The sequence below is a fragment of the Macrobrachium nipponense genome, chromosome 9, assembly GCF_015104395.2.
Source record: "Macrobrachium nipponense isolate FS-2020 chromosome 9, ASM1510439v2, whole genome shotgun sequence".
Taxonomy (NCBI): domain Eukaryota; kingdom Metazoa; phylum Arthropoda; class Malacostraca; order Decapoda; family Palaemonidae; genus Macrobrachium; species Macrobrachium nipponense.
The window spans coordinates 27,133,862-27,154,786 of NC_061110.1; the positions used below are offsets into that span (position 1 = coordinate 27,133,862).

The 20,925-nt window shown below is 36.2% G+C and overlaps 1 protein-coding gene across 1 annotated transcript in view; it reads right to left on the reverse strand.

The window, feature by feature from the left end:
- LOC135218411 (Kv channel-interacting protein 4-like) overlaps positions 1 to 20,925 on the reverse strand; it is a gene marked incomplete in the record, with an annotated part of 956,178 nt that overhangs the window by 457,099 nt on the left and 478,154 nt on the right. Inside the window, 2 exon segments of the mRNA XM_064254714.1 lie at positions 3,742 to 3,870; positions 6,587 to 6,790. Coding sequence (XP_064110784.1) covers positions 3,742 to 3,808 — 67 coding nt within the window.

A 20,925-nucleotide genomic window follows, 5' to 3' on the forward strand; every position in this document is an offset into this window, starting at 1 on the left:
TTGGAGGTATAAGTACACATGAAGACCTCATTGGAATTGGAAATAAAATTCGTCAACTACTGTACACCTTCTGCTTCGCCTCCTCTTAACACACCAGTCTATTTGATACCAGGCGGGAAATTATTACGAAAAATTCCAGAAAATATTCCTTTTCTTAGAAATCTTTTAAAGGAAATAATTATAGAAGAATACCGAATCCTTACTTGATCCTTTTTGTTCCTTATTCATATCACAAGTATATGTCTAAACATATAATACTGTACATAAAGAAGAGCAGACTATTGGTATATAAAAATGCATGTTCCAAAGCCAAGTAATTCTCATTATCATATTCAGTCTACCATTTTTGTACAAATTAATTAGAGAAACCATTATATTTTCGAAGGAAAACATCACATGTAAATATGACTAACACGTTAAGTTATATGTTAAATTTTGGGTAAACATTAATCAAAACAAATGGTAAGTGTTCACGGACTAATTAAGGAAAATAAAGATTTGTTTGCGAGACCTCTATACTGCCTAAATGTCTTCCATTTTAACTAGATAAAGGAAAATTAATTTGACATAAATGTAGCTATAATTATCAGATATGAAGCCAGATATATTCCATTAATATCAATTTCGTTAAACCTGGGTATGAGGTTACACCCATGGAGGATGAACTAAGAGTTATATTTTAAAGTTATACCCTAAAGGAACTCTACAACTGCACCTAACATAAATGGGACTCGAACTCTTGTCTTTTACTGGTTAGTAACAGCCAGTGGCTAAATATTTAAGCCATATTGACAGGAACACAACCAGTTATGGATGGGCTGAGGAAAAGATAAAATCCATGTAGGATACATATGGAATAACTAAGGAGCAACTGGGGCACATAAGATAATTTCCTTTGCAGGAATACCGTGGATGGCTAATGAGGTTAGATGCAATTTAAGTGTAAAGGAAAAAACGTGTAATAAAAAAAGCTCAGGATGGACGAGTAGGCAAGAGATTTTTCACAATAAACTGTTCTACCAGAGAGAGAGAGAGGAAGGTTATTGAGCAAGTAATTTTAGGAATCAATGTAACAAAAGCTCCTAATCGAGTGATTATTTAAGAGATTCAGAGCTGAATGATACAAGAATGAATGAAATGTAAATTTTAGACCAAGGGCTAAGCGCTGGGACCTATGAGGTAACTAAGCAATGAAAAAGAAATTGGCATTATAAAGGTTTTAAAGGTATAACAGGAGGACAATATCGCAGTTGTAGTACTATAAAACAATTGATCGCAGAGATGAAGTCAGATGGAAGAAAGAGAATATGAATGGAGGTACGGTAAAACCTATAGTGTACCCAGTAAGGTGCAAAATAGCTCTACGCCCCTAGGGAATGGATAACATGAGTGGACGGGTTTACTGTAAGTTTAAGAACGCAAGAGATTGTGACGTTAAGGATGTATTGAGGGCCCTCTAGCGGTCGAAGGATGGTAAGACATCAGAAAAGGTAATGAGATTACTATTGCGATTCAGAGTTACTATATGGACAGTGAAATTACTGTAGTGATAGTGTGATTAACGGGTACCTACCCTTATGTATAAAAGTAAACGTCATAATGGTACTAAACCAGGGATGGTATAAAATTGGTAGGATTCTGGCTACGAAATTAAGACAGATCACTGTGGCTTGAGACTTGGATCGAGCACTTAACACTGAAACAGTTAAAGGAGAAGTTTGCATTAAGGCGTGCGTACATATGCCAAAGCCTCTGTGGAAAACCCGATGGTATATTGACGAATAATACTGCTTTTCATAATGTATGTATGTATGGATGTATGTATGTATGCATGTATGTGTATCTTTAAATTAATAATACATATAAGCACAGTTAAATATACAGTTACAGAATAGTACATAGAAATAAGCAGAATATTTACAATATGATGAATTTGGTGGTATTAATGAAATAAGGAAAACTGCACCGTAGACTGTGATATCACCCTCTAAGGTCTTCTAAGGCAAAGTTTATAGACAAACAATCACAATATATATATATATATATATATATATATATATATATATATATATATATATATATATATATATACTGACAATAAAAATATAGCTTTACTTACAACTTACCAGTGTTACCAATGGAGTATATCTCAGTATCCTTGTCATATATTTAAAGTAACATTTCAAAATCACCTAACCTATGTAAGAACGATATGTTAACTGTTCTGTATACAGTCGTATAGTCTATAAGTATACTGAGGCGAAACGCCAATAAGTACACAAGTGAATGATCGCCGGCTATGTAAATAAATAAAAAATCTCGAAAAATTTTTGACATCTAGCATAAAACGTTCCGTTGAATATTCATACAATAACTACAATAGAATAGATCATGCGGAAAATTCATCATGCCTCATTCATTTAGGTTTCTTGTGGTTGACATTGATTAGTATACTCTACCTTAGACACAGACTCAAATTTGATGATATAGCTTACCTCCTTCAACCACTGAAAGAGATATAAAGCGAATTAGAAGACGGAAGAGATAGAAGTTTTATAATAGTCCTACATGAATATATTATGTGAGTTCTCATTTTCTTTCATGCAACAAGTTAGTTTTCTTTATGACCAATGCGTGGATAACTAAAGCAGATAAAGTTGTCTTTCCGTGCTAAATATAGTGTCGAGAGAGTTTACTATCATTTGATCGAATAAAAAATAAGGCTAAAGTAATTCATCTTAGAATTTATTTATTTATATGTTTTTAAAGCATTTATTTTACACTTCCATCTGATTTACACTTTTAATCATATCAAACCCATTTTTGAAACGATATTTAAGATTAATACACAAGGATTTAAGAATTTTATCAAATATTTTTTTTAATCTGCTTTAAATCACGGCCATTAAAAGAAAACTAATTTATGTTAATCTAGGCGTCTTGCATTGTAGCATTAGTAAAGCTCTTAGTTATTTCAGGCTGCAAAATTACAAAGTTATGAATGGAGACGAAAGAAGCTGCTATGAGATCACACAAGAGATTACAAGTAACATTGAGGTTTTAAGAAGATATGTTTTACAAACACTTTTAATAAGAAATAAAGCGCTCTGAATACTGCAATATCCTTATTTAGTCAGAGAACCTTGAATAACCCCAGCCATTGCTAATGGTAATATTTTAATTCTTTTTTATGTTTTACAATATTCATAATTTCCCTGTCAGGGCTTTTTATGTTATCAATATTTCATTTTATTTTTACTACCTTTCCAATAGCGTTATATCCTTCATCTGATAAATTTACTATCATTAAAGAACAGGCTGTGAAGATTTCCTAAGAGATAGATGCAATAAGCATAGTTTAGCAGTGAAGCCAGTTTTTCTCTTAAAAGAGTGTAACGGAAAGAAACTGAAGAGAATTACAAAGTGAATGGTAGTAAATTTATTGGAGACTGGGATTTTCATGAGAAAGCTACCCCTAAAGATATTAAGAGAAGATGACAACATGGCGTCCAGGAGAGAAGGTGCAAGAACCTGCAGGTCTCTACAATCAACCGAGATTCTTTTAAGAACTTCAGATTAAAGTTTAGTCAGATTAAGCTTTCGTTGAGGCAATCACACACACAAGAGAGCTAAGATGGTCAAAAATTTTAACGAGGGCCTGCAAACGAAGTTGCGGCCGACCAAGTGGGTAACTTTACCTCTTCGCCAAATGGAAAGACAAACTTGGGTAGGTGTACTTACGTGCTAGGCTTTTCCTGCGGAGTTTGGAGACCCTCCGGACAATCGCTGGCCCGGCATTGGACAACATCCGGGAGAGTCTGCGGATGGGGTTTTTGGGCTTCTCTTCTCTTTCGTCCTCACTTGTTTCTCCTGATGAAATCAACAGAGAATGGGGTTAAGGACGTCAACTCTTAAAGTCAAATAAATACAGCTTTCAGTTAATCAACATGAAAATGGATTTACCAGTAAGAGGAATTATGTGAGTATATAAAAATTCATTGTCATTTTTGACAATTTCTAAGTTCGAATAAAAAGGAAAAAATAATAAAGGGAACAGATTAAAAGTGCCGATTACTGTACGGATTATATCGTATGTATGAATATTAATGGCCATAAATTTCACATAGAAAGTTAAAAATTATTGCATTAATTTAAATGTAAGGGTATTGTCGGGCCAATGTCATTAAAAACTATAGTATATTTGAATTATGGCAAGAGTTTTCTAAAAACGTTTTGGTTATAATTATTTCTACGGCTGCTATGAAATTCTCATAGATCTCAGCCTTATCTGCTTACCGTCCTTCCTCTGGAGAACTTGAACTGTATTTTATTGTATGTAATTCTAGTGCGAGTACTATAAAAAAGGCCAAGGATTTATTTTATGTAATGTTGGATCTCTAGTAAACGTGAGGTAAGACATTGCAGTCTTCAATTTATAGTTGAAGTGACGATCGTGTATGACAAAACAAAATTTGCATTGAAGAATTGTGTACGATGTTAATAGGAATATACTCTATATGTTCCAAAACTATATATTCAATATGATACAATTTCATAAAATTATGGATATTTGAAATTACCATAATACTTGAATAAAAACTGCATTAGATGTATTAATGTTAAACTTACAAATGATACTGTAAATGAAAGGGAAACATTATTTTTAGTTTCATTACAAAAGAAGAAAAAATGAGTCTCATATGAGAATATCCATATCGTGCAATAAATAAAAATGCAAATAATACAACACTAATATAAACTATTTATTGATGTAAAAAGCAAATATATTTATACGCTGGCTGTAACTACTGAATAAAATAATAATCCAGACTTCATCATGAACATACTCATCTTAAACAGATTATCGATCAATTGAATGTAACCTATAAATATACAATTGAAAGACCTTGCAATAGCTTTGAGCCAGATAGATAGATAAGAGATAGTACACGTATAATAGATAGATAGAAAACTGCAAGATAACACGTAGAGAGAGAGAGAGAGAGAGAGAGAGAGAGAGAGAGAGAGAGAGAGAGAGAGAGAGAGAGAGAGAGATGAACGTTACTACAAATTAAAGTTCATCACTATGGTTCGACACATATTTTTGCCTCATTCCTAGATTCTTTAATCTTTACTATTTTCTAAAACATTTCAAGGGTGAAGTTAGTAGCTAAATAATAAAAGTGGCTTAATTATTTGATACAGAATAAACGTATAGCATGAAAAATAAAGATCAGAGCTTAAAAAATTATGTCTGTTGCTTTATTTTGTACCAAACAAATAATGATCTTTAACGTAATCATTTCCAAGTATTGTATTGTAGATAAAAATGCTTCCTCTGGTTCATGACATCGCTAACGTATTATTACCATTAATAATTGCCTAGTTAGTTGATGCATGTTTTAGAATTGCCTTATACTTCACGCAACATTATATTTTCGGTCTCAGACCAAAAGTGCAGTTTGTCAATATTAGCTATGAATAAGCCAACGTTCGCCCACTCTTTTCAGCCAAAAGCCACGTCTGAATAGTTAATCTCATACCACAAGGCCGCCGACTTAGCCTGACATTTACGGGTAAATACCACGTTTCATTTCAGCAACTGATTCTGAGCAGCATTTTTTCAATAAAGGCATCGCAATCTAAGAGGTACGAATTGAAAGAGATGCACAAAATGTACACCACCGGCTATGACATATACATTATGCTCTTGCAGCTACTAAATTGATTCGAAGTGTCAAATTTGTTCCCTTAAAGGGCGTGGCTATTTATGGTATTTATTTATTTTTTAATTAGGACACTTCATAAGGACACAATTTTATGTCTCTTCATTGATGGATTGGATTCTGTCTGTAAAATTATTATTATTATTATTATTATTATTAATCAGAAGACGAACCTTATTTATATGGCACAAGCCCACATAACAGGTACCACTGACTTGAAATTCAAAATTTTTTATTTTTGCTGATTTTGGCCGATTTCTTGGCAAAATTTTTATTAAAATATATTAGGGGATGTTAGTTTGAAAGTTAGGTTAGGTTAAGTTAAGGTTGGATTTAGTTATTTGTTATGGAATTGCTATTTTTGATAAGTTCCCAAAGCATATGGCGTTCATTTGAAAGAAGGAACAGAAGATAGTATGAAATTTTGAAAGAAGACAATGGGGTACGTTACATAAATAATAATAATAATAATATAATGATAAGATAACTAAAAGTGGCGTATCGTCGCCGTAGAGTTTACAGATCTAAGGGCGTAACGGAATTCCAACGTTTCAAACCGTATCTTCGGTTTATTTTCAAGGAAGGGTGAGCTTGAACTGATTGGAATGGGGTCGTTCGGCGGTATTTATTGTGTCCCGGGTGCTCTGTCTGGTGAGAGCTGAGTTTTCATTGGCTGAACAGAGGATTAAGTCCCTGAGTCAAGCCGTCTTTCAGAGGTGGATGCTCGCACTGATCTTCGCGTGCGGACGTTGAAGACTCGGTGGTTAGTATTGGGAAGGTCATGGCCGGTAGACGGGGAGAATAATAATAAATTAACGGATCAACAAATGTCGTAGACCTCAAAAGAGAACACCACTAACCATCTTTAATAGGAAGGTGAATCGGCGGGTGAACTGAACTTCGCCTTCTCCCTTTGGATCCTCGCCGGGATTCTCTTCTAGACTGCCTTCGTGAGAGGCCGCCGTGGTCCTCCGGTCGTGCTCGCTCTGCGACCTCGAGCAGTGGCTATCCCAGGACCTCCGCTGCTATTACTGCCCCTCTGGCGAACCAGAAGGGGAATGCCGCTGTTCGGGAGGGAAAAAAGAAAGAGAAAATTACTCTTTGGTTAAATTTCATACCTGGAAGCTGAAAGTCATGAAATTGGTTACCATATACTGTATGTGTTTATCAAAGCATGCCATTGCCCACTGAAGTGTTACATCTTCATGAAATCTCCCAAATGGTGTCGTTCAATAGAAAAATAACATAACTGTCACTGACATATTCATCCTTTCAGGGATGAGCCTCGTGTACAGGAAAGTTTAACATCATTTGTTTCTTAGGCTTACAAAGAAAGCTCTTCGGTTTCAGTGTGATCCCATTCATACAATAATATTCAGCACTCGCTTCCACTCCTTTCACTCACTCACTCGCTCTCTTCCTACACATTCGTAGCATCTCCTGTGACAGATTTTCACCACACTGAAGGATTTTTCACTATACTGAAAGATTTTCAATTAAATTACCTTATTGCCCTCATTATAGAAGGTAAATAACAAAGCAAATCACAACAATTATTGAAAATGTAGAAGTTCAAAACCATGACCTATTGTTTATTTCAAACGTCAAACGTCAACCTTCAATCATACCAGCATCTGTCAGAAACGCATTAATACTCTAAGATCACTGATTGTTATAAACAAACAGGCCTCTCTTCACAGCAAAGATAGACAATGTATGTAGATGAATGACATACAGAGCGCTCAGTGTCCTCCTGATTAAAATCCATTCTTAATGTTTTAAGTTTAATGTTTTAAAATGACAATTTTCCCGAATCAGTCTTATAAATATAGTGAAACCTTGCAAAAGAATTAACTAGCATAGTGATGATTAAAAGAATATGCTGACTTACAAAGCAATGGCAATCTTCAACGTATTCGCTAAATCGAAATGTATATTCTCTATGACGTTAAGTGTTTAAATGAGTCACTAACTATCCCTAAAGGTATAGAAAAAGAAACGCCGGTCTTTATTTCTAGGTGACTCATTTATTTGAAATATATTTACTCTTGCTATGAAATCCCAGATAGGACTGAACTAGAAAATCTTGTAAATCTTTACATCAATAAACTATGCATAAGGAAACAATGGCATCTGCTGCAAATGCATAATAAATGACTGGAAAATCTATTATGCCTTCAAGGGTCGTTTTCCTATTAATAACCTAAAATATTCTAATAATATCGCCAAGTATTGAGCTAAAGAAAAGGAGGACAAAACATTTGTTTCAATTTTGCATTATGTTGGAAGATTTATAGTAACATGATTACCATCCAAGGAACGCCAGTCCATTGCTGGTATGAAAAGGTGTCATTTAAAGGTGTCCTCATCGACTAAGAAATTATTTAAAAATACTAAAGCCCAAAACTGATGGTAAGTTGGTGCACCTACTATGTTACTTCAGATAAGGTTAGTGAAAGATCCTAACTGACTTGAACTAAGTAATGTTAATGATATCAAGATATCCCAAATTACATCAGACAAAAAAATAGATTTCGTATTGTCAATTTACATAGGATTCCTTCTCACCAACGATTACAATCAACGCACACCCTCACAGACATACTGACGAAACATAAAAGAGGTAAACATTTTTCGACGGTTACTTACCGAAGCGCCATTTTCTTGATGACGTTACCAATTAAATCCTTCATTGTTTTTACAACCAACGATTCGCTTTCCACACTTTTATTTTCTGCCTGCGCATACTCCACATTCCTATCAGTGTCCAACCTTACGTTTTTCGTCTTTTGGTATGAAGTTTTAATTTGCGCTTTTTCTTTCTTTTTCTGGAATTGAATCACTGTTAAAACTGTGGGTGTGCGTGTAAGTATTTATGTATGTACTATATGTATATATCCACCGTGATCATATGATTGACGGTTATTTTCACCTAAGTCCACTTCAGAGAAATATTCTTAAGGAATGCGTGACTGGACTAATTATTCCACTGTACATAGGAGAAGGTCACAACGGAGACAAATTTACAGAAACCTAACATTACAAGTAGACTAGAGAAGGCAAAGTATATTAGGATCCTGACTGGAAAAGTAGGAGTATTGTCGAAGAGGGAGAGTGAATCAAACGTTGTAAGTAAACTGGACAGCTGCAACTACACAGAAAAAGCTTTTCAAAGTCTCTGCACTTTAGAACAGGTTAACAGGAGAGTGACTGGTTTGGTGAAAAAGTGGGACTTAAATAGGGTACACTGTATATATATATAGGTGTTCCTTAGTGGGATTAGAAACCAAGTCATGCATGGAGAGCAGAACTGCTGTTTCTTGCAGATGATACAACACTGACTGGGAGTAGTAACGAGACACCATAGATAATTATGAATGAGCATGAAAGTGTTTGCAAGAGGACAAATTTGAGCACAAACGTGACCAACATTAAGTTTATATTGAAGAATAGAAAGAGAGAGAGAGAGGGCAGGGGGCTTCACCTTTTCTGCATATTTTTTTTTTATTAAATCACTACTATACATATTGTTTATGGACCGGACACTATGAATATGGCTTTCCTATGTTTAATCATGTTCTGATACGCAGTCACATGTATATTTACTAAATTAAGCTAACAACATCTATCAGCTACTGCACGGTAGCTCATTCATTACCAACTCAAATACTAATTCCCAATGGCACGCAAGAGATGAAAAAAAAAATGCCTGAAAAACGAAAGAAAACACATGGAATGGTATAAAGTGGTCAGCATTTGTACACGCGAACCAACCCTGGCGTGGTATGAGGAGCGGTTGCCAGTGATACCTCGCTCTTAGAATATGAATTTTTCTTGAAATATACTTGAAGGAAACACGTGTAGCTTCCGTAAATATATCATCCTTTTTCGTTCAGTCTTACGTAAACGAAAAACTCAATTTTCACAAATGTCGACTTAGCAATTTAATGTAAACAAATATCTCACTGAGTCCACTATAAGAATTTACACACACACACACACACACACACACACACAATATATATATATATATATTATATATATATATATATATATTTCTCTTTCTATGAAGTATCTTAAATTCACAAACATGAATCGCTTAAACTACAGATCTTATGTAAAAAATATCTCACTGAATCCACTTTCCATGAGGTATCGCAATTCCGCAAAAATGATTCACTTAAACGACGGATTCCACAGGGTAAGAGTTTCACCTCTCGCAACTCACTCTTTTTTTTTTTTAGCACTTAATCAAAACTACATTTTCACAAGAGAGGAGAGCGAACAAGCCCACTGCGTGCCACATGAGGAGAGAAGGTGTAGAATGGCGAGCACTCTAGACAGGAGGTGATCAGTCGCAGAATGTACTAGAGACGGAAGAGAGAAGAGAGATGAAGAGAGAGAGTGAGAGAGAGATAGAGAGAACGGGAGCGAGAGGAGAGAGAGAGAGAGAGTTAATATGATAGCTCGGGCATCTTTTATGCGCTTCCGGGTAACTCCACCCATTGTTGTTTGTCCTTTGGTTGTGTTCATGACATTATCATATGACAAGTGTTTACACATAACAATAAAATAATTTTGATTTTATTAATAGGCTCGTAGGGCTTAGCCCTTATATTTACTTTACTAAAGGTATTAGTTTAATTAATCTCTCTCTCTCTCTCTCTCTCTCTCTCTCTCTCTCTCTCTCTCTCATTGTAGCATTTGATTACCTCCTATTCAACATAAAATATTGCCCTCTTCCAAAATTTCATAAGAGGTTAGTTTGGAGTGATTTGCACCTTGGCTAAAATAATTATTTCGTTGCAATAACAATAATTTGATAAAAGTATGTTTGAATAAAGGTGGATATCATGTCTCGGAACTTGTTTGATATTTCACCATCTGAAAAATTACGTCCTAATATACCTGAAGTGTTGAGGACGATGGTGCCTGTTTCGTAGTTACAGGAATATAAGCAAGAGAATGAATTGTGAATGGAATATCCCATTAATAATCCTTTCTATGGTGATCGCTTCGGGTGGCAATAGTGAAGAAGAACTGCAGTGAATGGCAAAAAAGACGGAATGAATGTATCAGAGGAGGGGAATGAGAGAGTAATAGGTATGGAATGCAATGTCATGAGGTTATTTCTTTTCTTCCCTTCTGTAAATCTTCAGCTGAAGCTCCTTATGTAAAGAGCCAACAGACTATAAACCCAACAGATATATATCCCTGCCTACAGAGAAAGTCAAATTATAGGAAATTGGGAAGGTAGTGTATGTTAGGTAGGGGACGCTTCATGTAAGTAGTATATTGAAATAATCTTTAAGAATGGAAGAAGAAAATCAGAGGGATGAATCAAAGACGAAGCAAACCAAAGAGGACCATGGATGCTTTAAACAAATGAGAGAAAACATTTTATAAAAAAATAAAACATATAAATGGAACATACGTATGCGGAAATACTCATTTGACTCGACTCTTTTTCACTGAAGAGACGAAGAACGATTGGTACAATGCTAAACTTGTGGTTAAATTAGCTAGACTGAAAATACTGGGCACATCAATTTTAGGATGTCTCATCAAGTTACTGGGATTTCAGAAGAAACGCTAAATGAAAGTGTCAAAATACCGAAAATATTGGGAAGTTGGAGCGACTGGGTGGTGATATTGTTAGAACGTTAGAACGAAAATATGTTAGGATTCAAGAGAGAGGACACCAGCAAAAGAAGGTGAATGACTATATTTAACAAGGATCGATACAGATGACGAGGCTTCTGTCCAAGTGTACTACATACAGGGCCAAGGGTTCGAATATTTTCTCCATGGAGGGTTAGCCTTGATGAAGCAGTTCAAGGACTGATTTGCATATCTCTGGTGAGTTTTCTAAAGCACCTTCAAGAACGTCATATTAATGATAATTGATATTAACGTTAACTTCCTGACTTTTCGGTTTATCTTGTATTGATTGAGTGGGACGGATTAGAGATCGTTTCGTTTAAGCAGGAAATTGGTCGCAGCATTTAATTTGTGTATTTCATTTTTGCAAGACAGATTCTCGAATACACTACAGCACTTACAGTTTTATTTTAAGACGTTAATATAAGTCTGTAGGAGAAGGCGAATTTAAGTTTTTATAACATAAAACATCGTTTAGATGAACAGGTCGTAAATGTAATTTTGCCAATATTGATGATCGGGAAGGACAAACCCGACTGAATATTGGACTTCTTTCATTGAAGTACCAAATAGGTAGGAGCCACATTTCTGGTTATGAATTTAAGAAAATTTAATAACATAAACTCTCAGAACATATAAAAAAAATGGTGAAATAAGGGACGATTTTTAAAGTGCAACCTGAATCTAAGATGATAATCTTGTTATCTAGAGAATTACACAGATCTGAACAGAAGTTGGATTTTAAATGACCGATAGATGAATATACAAACAATGACTGGAAAGAATTGCTTTTGCATCGCTCTAATGCAAGATCTTCCATATACTCCATTCAAAGGATATACCTTGGTAACTTTGTAAGAGACTCAGTTAAAGTCAAATAATATTTCTAACAAATGTTTATAGGGAGTTGTAAGCTTTGGACAGAACTCGTATGATTAGCACAGTTTCATCTATGGTTCAACAACAAGGAATTTGCAGTCAAGGGGAAAATACCGTGACTTTAATGGCAGCTAAATAATTGTACGCGTTGCTTACACTTCAAGGACTGTATCACCAATTTCTAGTGAAGATGTACTCTTAACATCACCAGAATTAAGTATCATCCAAAGTATATAAAGTGTGTATGTATGTATGTATGTATGTGTATATATGTATGTATGTATGTGTATATATGTATGTATGGTATGTATGTATGTATATATATATATATATATATATATATATTATATATATATATAATTATGAATTTTATCACATCATTGTGATTCATATACAAGCATTAAGCTAGAAATGTCCTTTAATATCCAATTCGCTCAACCTCGGAATTAATATATTTTCATATCTGTTAACCAAAGGGAATTTTTTAGTTGATAATAAGTTCGCCGTCCCGTGGGATCGAAAACCACAGAACAAGATTTCAGGAATGCAGAGACGCGCGTTAAACCGCACAGCCATCAAGGGATGGATGCATAGTTTTAAGTCGTGTCACTGCAGTCCTGAGTTCTTGTTCCGTGGTTCGAACCAATGGAAAGGCTAACTTATTATCAACTAAAAAATTCCCATTCGGCTAACATATATGAAAATATATATTAATTCCGAGGTAGAGTGAATAGGATATAAAAGGACATATTTAACAAACCTGAACAACAGAACAGAAATTTTTCTTCCAGAAAACATAAAGAGTATCCCACAATTCGATGCTTCAGTGATAAGATCAATGCTAGAAATATTTTTGTCGCCAAATTTTTCCCGAACCTTAATTCATAGCAAACTACTTGAGAAATACTCAAGTGGGGATATCAAGGAACATCGCTTAAGAGCAGAAGAAGCATTTTTCATATTCATCAGATTAAGTATTCAGACCCAATTGCAGATTTCAGTCCGGTCTCCGCACGAGACGACGAATGTGGAGCAGGATACGAGAGAGCAGAAGTAAAGGACGACCGAACTGCATTTCCTAGAAGAAGATGCAGGATGTATAAGCGAGTTAAATGTCAGCCGCCTAAAGGTTCTACGAGAAGGTCGATGGTGTTGGATTCGCTCTCTGAAATTTACATTGCCGTCGCCGCTAAACTACGTGGCATAGGAGGTCGAAGTAATGCTGCTCGATCCATTTCTTACCAAAGTTTTGAACATCTGTTTATTCGTTAATGTAGTAGATATTGCCTTAGTACTATATTATGACTTTTTTTTTACCGATATTTACCTGGAAATTCATCAAATCTATGTATATTTATATTTGTAATACATATAACGTGATCGAAAGGAATCACAAACAGAAACAAACATTATATATATATATATATATATATATATATATATATATATATATATATCTATATATATATATATATATACGTATATATATATCTGTAAGAGGGCCTTACAGTTTAAGGTAGAAATGGCCTCGAGTGGTGCTACTGGAACTGGTGTTGACAATAGTTATATAATTAGTTTGCTTCGTGCAAAGACATTAGCTTTCTCACATATTCTTGAAGTTCTTATAATCTTGGGGAAATGTGTATGAATGTGTTCCTTATACATATCTATTCTTGGTTAAAAAAAAACTTACAACTTCTTTCCACCTTTGATTTGGGTACTTGGACCGAGATAAACTATTCTAAATTTCTTAAAGGCACTTCTGTTTTTACAGTCTAATGGCACTTGGTGGACTTATATGAGTTCAAAATTGTCAATGAGGCCCAATCAACACTTCACACCCACACACTTCCTCACTACCAGTGCATCTTCCCCTCTGCCCTCAGTAGGGTCTTTGCTCATTGTCTCTTTCTTTTTCTCTCTTCCTTGTGTCGAGCCTGTTTATTTTTGGATGTAATCTTCCTAGCACCGCCTCTGAGTTCTATTTTGACTATGGGAGTGGCATTTATTAAAAGAATCCTTATGTGTGAATGGTTATTCCTCTTTCTTCGAAACACTTCCTGTCATCTTTCCTGTCTTAATTGGTAAACTTCTCATTGGGAAACGCCTCCTTCTTCCCTACTCTGACCCTTGAGGGTGTGTCTTTGGGTATTATTGTAGGGTATTTGTCAAGGCTTCCATAGGACGTCCTTAGAAGTCTGGCACTCCTGATTCGATTGGTTAAAACCGAAAGGCCTACACTTGAAAAAAGGAGTAACTAAGATCTTTACACGCCCCCCTTTTAAATAAAGAAGCATCGAATTCTCTTCACTAACATTAGCCAGAAGGCCTCTTGAGATGGCCTATCCGAATTAATTCTTGGTACTCTGACGTGTCAGTAGAGGTGTAGCGTCCATTAATTTGTCTGGAGTACCTGTCGGTGTGTATACACAAGTTCGGGAAAACTGGGCCTTCGTAAGTGAGCCTCCGTTGCTAGTACTGGTTGTTAGTGATGTGAACTCGTTGTTTCTCCTCGAGTCGAATCGTTATCTGTAAGACTCCTCCTCCATTATCGAACTGAAAAATCCATTATCGCATCCTCTTTCGTTCTTCTCATTTCATGTGCCTCGTCTATGCCTCTATACAATAATACATTCTGAAAATAATTTCCTTGATCCTATAACAGATATATTATAACTTCAACCACCTTCAAGGTTGTGGTTGCAGAAGGGCAAAATGTGGTTCACAATAAGTTCATGTGGATGAAGTTCAGAACCTTTAACGTTTCTTAACCTCAGCGTCAGTTAGTTTGTATTCACAGTATAAGTGGTACTTCATGAAAGGTTCATACACACACACCATGCATCCCCATACACATAAATACTATATACATATTGTAATGAGAGTCCCTCATATTACGTCATCTCTTCTTCCAATTAACATAATGTTAGGAAACCCAGAAGAAAGCGAATTCTTTTATATTCATTCATAATAAAGATACAGGCAAATTCACCTTCTCTCTCACACACCACTTCGTTTCAGGAATTAATCCTTTAATCGTCTTCTGTTCGTTTGACTGCTGGTCTCTTTTGTTTGCAGATTTGCCGGCTGGAAGAGAAAGACCGCCTAAGGTCATGCTACGCCACCGGTGGAGGACGACCAACCACTATTTTTAAAAGCCCGCACTGCATGGTAACCTACAACGACCACGTGGCGATGATGCTCCAAGGGACAGATAACTCCGTCTACCAGGATGCTGGCGAACCATCTCTGAGGTCATAAAATGCGATTGCATCAGACGAAGGGTTTAGAACTTTTCTTGCGCTCTGTATTGTGTTATAACTGTGGTGTTGTGGGCCATCAGCCAAAACTGTTTCTCAGTGATAAGTAACGTAATTCACATCTTTGTAAGATCGAGTTGTTAGGTACCTTCCGTACATTCCCCCCTCGATCCTCGACCACGTGTCTTATGTAATCTGTTCAATTCCCAATCGCTTTCATTGCAAACTTGCTGTAGAGCAGGTTAGGACTGGATTCTCACCTCGTGGGTTCCCGGGGAAAATTCTCCCCACTGTTTTCTTTGCTCTACAAACCCGGAGACATCCAATCACCTGTTCATCCACTTCAAAATCTACGTCCCCTTGGAACCCATATGATGTAACTAATGTTTAATGAAAAAATAAAATTCCCAAATATACTGTGCAAAATATTTGATACTCTTCTGTTTGGTGGTTGCTCAGTCTCGCGTTGGCTTCTGTGTCTCAGAAGAAAACTGATCGGCAATAAACGTATCTATGGAATCCACCATTTTCCATATTATAGTTAACAACAGCTATTGTATATATAAAAAAGAAAGTGACAGATTTTTTATGGACGTAAATGTTTTAAAGCTTTGCTATACCTGACGCTACCCCAATTAAGAACACTAATATATGAATCAGTCTCAGTGTTTGTGGAAACAAGAGAAGGATTCTAAATTCTATTTTAAACAATAATCATTCCATATCATTTTGCCATACCTTTAACGTAGGTCCAATGTTCCCCATACTCCTTAATTGCCTGCGATAAAGAAATACCTCCAGAACTATTACTGTTTGATTAACAATAGCCTTAGCACAATACAGCGCTCTGTTTTCCGTTATTTACTTGTGAATTTATCATATTCGTTTTGTTCTAATTTTACAGTATCTAATATATATAGCTTGGACTATCCTAATATGGGTCACCAGCGTGCGATCTCTTTTTATTTTTAAATCTAATACATTTCTAATTGCGTGTTCTCTAGCATTCCATGCAACGTAAACTGGGAGTTTTCAAGGTTATTGAAAAAGAAAAAGCTGACAGCTCCACTGTTCTTTAAATAAAACACCAATTACAAAACGCTTCTTAATTCCAGGTTGCCATATTATCAGATCATGATCACCGTTTACAATGAAAATATATTTTCGACATATTTCTATTTTTCAACCTCAAAAATCCATGCTGGAAGTTCAAGTACCAATCACAATTCAAACTGGCAACTGAAGGGCTCTTCAGAGTTCAATTATGATTTATGAGAGAACAATATCACTTACGAATCCTAATGATGTGCGCTGCTGATTAAGTCATCCTTGTTACATGAAGTTTCCCTATTTTACGTTGTTGTCGTTCATGATGAAAATGAACTCGTTGGAGGATTTACTCGCCTCTTTAGGTATCTCTTAATATCAGAGAAAAGAAAGAGATAATAATGATTTGAAGAACAGCAGGAAGGGCGTTTTCCTAATTTCTGATAATGAGCTGAAATATCAATGTAGTTCGTGATTATATCATATATTTCACTTCATCAGAGATGCTGTGATCTGCCTCTTAGGTAACTTCAATTTTGAAGCCCAGAACCATCGTGCATTGATGCCCAGACTTTCATGCACCCCTCCGTACAATCACTTTCTATAAACAGGCCGCTCGTTTCTTCGGTGTTAAAATATAAAAACATACACAACCATACATTTATGCCTGTATTTACATATTAGAATATTATTTACATTCATTAACACACTTCAGACTGTTTACCTACACTAATGACTAATTTTACTTCAAGTTCACGCGTCATATCTAAGAAAAGAAAAAAAAACTGTTTTTTTTAATAGGTTATTTCGAAGGTAATTACTAACAGACTTCCATTTTCCTGCTCAAAGACACTGGTAACAAAGAAAATACCACAGAGCACGACAGATATTAGTGTCTCATCCTTTTTTTCGTGGACGCTGAAATGAATAGTGACATTCCATATGCCCTGTAAGTCCAAGTTCAGCCCTGATAGTATGGGTTTGGGGACGGAAGGGGGGTGCAATTGTAAAAATACCGAAAACGACAGATATTAGATTAATCCTTAGTTTTTTGAGGTCACTGAGATGAATGTGACACTCTCAATGCCCTTGAAGTCCAAGTTGAGCCCTGATAGGTATTGGAGGGCGGTTTCAAGAAGCGGGGGAAATGTATAATGTAAAAAATGCTGGGCAATATAACTGAAGCCACTATCTTACCGTAGGAGAGAGAGAGAGAGAGAGATGGTCAGCTACTATATATACATACATATAATAATATATAATACATACATTACATATGTACATATGTGTGTTAATATATATAGTATTATAGTAATATATATATATAATATATATAATATATATATATATATATATATATATATATATATATATTTGTATCTTCGGCAAAAACCTATATCATATTCTTCAGTTTTCTTTATCAATTTTATAGACTGTTTTAAACAGCATTCATCACAATTACCTCTCTCTCTCTCTCTCTCTCTCTCTCCTCTCTCTCTCTCTCTCTCTCTCTCTCTCTACTCTCTCTCATTCTACTTTAGATTCTCAGGACGATGATACACTAATATGGTAACAACTGACCTCACCTACGTAATCATCATAATGCGATTATCATCAATGTAAATATTAATTCACCGAAAGATTATCAATACTCCCAAGCCCTAAATTCTCCATCTGATGGACACCGCCGTCAAATGTTACTTCGAGAATTTATCGATTGGTTTGTCTCTTTGCCTCAAAACTGGATATTTGCCGTAAATGTCAGTGGAACGTAGAGTATTAATTAAAGATATTGGCTTCAAGGCATGTGAAATGAAACTTTTATGAGCGCAAAGGTATCCTCACTTGCTGCTTGTTGTTTTTGCTTCAATTCTTAGTTATTGAGAACATAATTAGAACGTGATTAGTAATTATTTATTTACACGAATCTCCCTTCTATAGGTGGCATTAGTATGAGATCAAACCAAAGTTTAAGAACTTGTTATTTTTTTCTACCTATTTGCAGACTGGGTGAAAATTCTATCAATTTCAGCAAACCATAAAAAGAAAAGTCGTCTGACATATGTATATATACGATGCTTTTAATTTCCTTTGCTTACTTTTGTCATAGTTGTCAGTTCAGCAGACAAAGGAAATGAGCTCTACATTTTTTCTTCTTATTCTGGGAACGGCAATCGATCTTTTTAAATTGTAAGGAGATATATCAACAGGATTTAAAAAATAAATGTATAATTTCATTTGCATGAATAACGCACTTCCTATTTGGTAAAGAATAACGCTCTAACATGCCATTACAAAAAGAGCTCAAACATTGGTTCACTTTCTGACGTTAATCATTATTCGGTTAAAGCCATAAATTATCGCTAATAATTTTTCATGAATGTCTTTTGAGATATTTAAATTGATAAATAGGTTTATCCACAGTCTTGGAATTTATTCGAGTGCTTTATATTTCTAACTGAGATGGAACTAAATCGTGATATTTCATCCCCTTAAAATAAAAACTATTTCATCCCCTTAAAACCAAAATAACATTCATCCACACTATGTCGATTGATAAAAGCTATGTTCAGGTTATATACATTATCTGAAAAAATTAATCAGAGAGAGAGAGAGAGAGAGAGAGAGAGAGAGAGAGAGAGAGAGAGAGAGAGAGAGAGATCGGTACTGATTGGAAATACGGTATTTTACGTACACTTCAATATAACCCATTTATAACTGATTGCAACATCATTTTCGGTAGACAACTAGTTCCTGTACACTGAATTTATTTTATTGTTAACATTTTCGTGGCACTACAACAGATCTGAATTAATATTCATCACTTCCAGATGTACTGGCTTTGAGCAGTAACTCCAGAGCTCTTTCTCCGCGGCATATTCTTTTCTAAAGTTCAATGACGTCACAAGTGACATATCTATCACATCGTCGGAAATAAAGGTCTTTTCTCGACGACGAATTAAAGTAATGGAGTCAACAATGCGAACTGACCTCAACTGTCAAATAATATCGTCATTAAAAAGCAATGACAAAAAAATCTCACTATTATATTCACATAATTCCAAAACATGGATAACTCATTGTCTTATTTCATCCGCGGAATTTTCACACATACGTCGCAAAATTATAACAGATATTATCACGATTTATCAGCGGGTATATTTCACTGGTTAGCACATGACTCCGTAACTCAGATCAGAGGCAAGTACCGGGTGGGCGGCGTGTTGCGGATTCGCACTCGTCGACGGAACACGATCGTCGGGAGTCAAATGGTGTGCTCCTCCTCCTCGGTCTGGGAATCCGCACTTGGTGGTTTGGCCGTTGAGGAGGACTGCAGGGGGGGAAGGATGGTATGCGACAGCAGATTCGACGACTGGGGAGGGGCGGGAAGATGGGAAGACGCATTCATGGGGAGAGGTGGCAATATTGATGGGTAGTGCGGGGCACTGGGCGGTGCCAGAGGAGCCGTTGGGGTAGATGAGGCAGAGCGGCTGGGTGGGGTGGTAGCCTGTCTCCCTGGGGAGGTAGGGGTGATGGAAAATACAGAGTGAGTACTTGTGGAAGACAGGGCACCGAGGAGAGGAGGGCGCGTGGGTGACGTCGACGGGAGGGCAGTTGGCATGGAGAAGCTGTGCTGGAAATAGGGGATCGTTTGAGACGAATTGGGAAGATTCAGCGTCCGGGGAGGAGGGATGGGTTGCACAGACACCAGAGGGTTGGGAGGGACAGCCTGGCTCTTCGAGGCTGCATCGGTCTTGTTGGAGGAGAACATCGTCGAGCGTTTGGGTATCATATAAGGAAGGGCTCGAGGAAAAGGGAAGGGCGGAGGGGAGCTGCTGAAGCTTCGCGTCGGAGGAAGGGGAAAGCGTAGGAGACGAGGGCGAGGAGGGAACACAGTGATCCAGATGAGGCATTACCAAACACTGCCACAGAAATTGATTTCTTCTCGCTCAGACACACTCGGCCCTCTCCTTCCCTTGACATTTACCTCCAATGAAACAGAGGGTGAGGCAAAGATTGCATCAAAAATACATAAACGTCATTGACACGTTACTGATAAAAAGTAGGTCAGGAGAGATTTATATCCGTTGTTCGCTTTTCAAACCAATTCGCATAATCTCTCTTTCGTGATTTTAATCGATTAAATTGAATTGGATTGAATATAGAATTTAGGCCACAGGCCAAGCACTGGGACCTATTTTTCTATGAGGTCATTCAGGGCTGACATTTACTTTCGGCCTTTACCTTTTACAAGCGTCAACGTTTTTCTTCACCGTGTTTGAAACTTTTCGTCACTACTATCTATGGAAACTGTATCATCTGCAAATATCAGTCAATACAAACTTTATTCA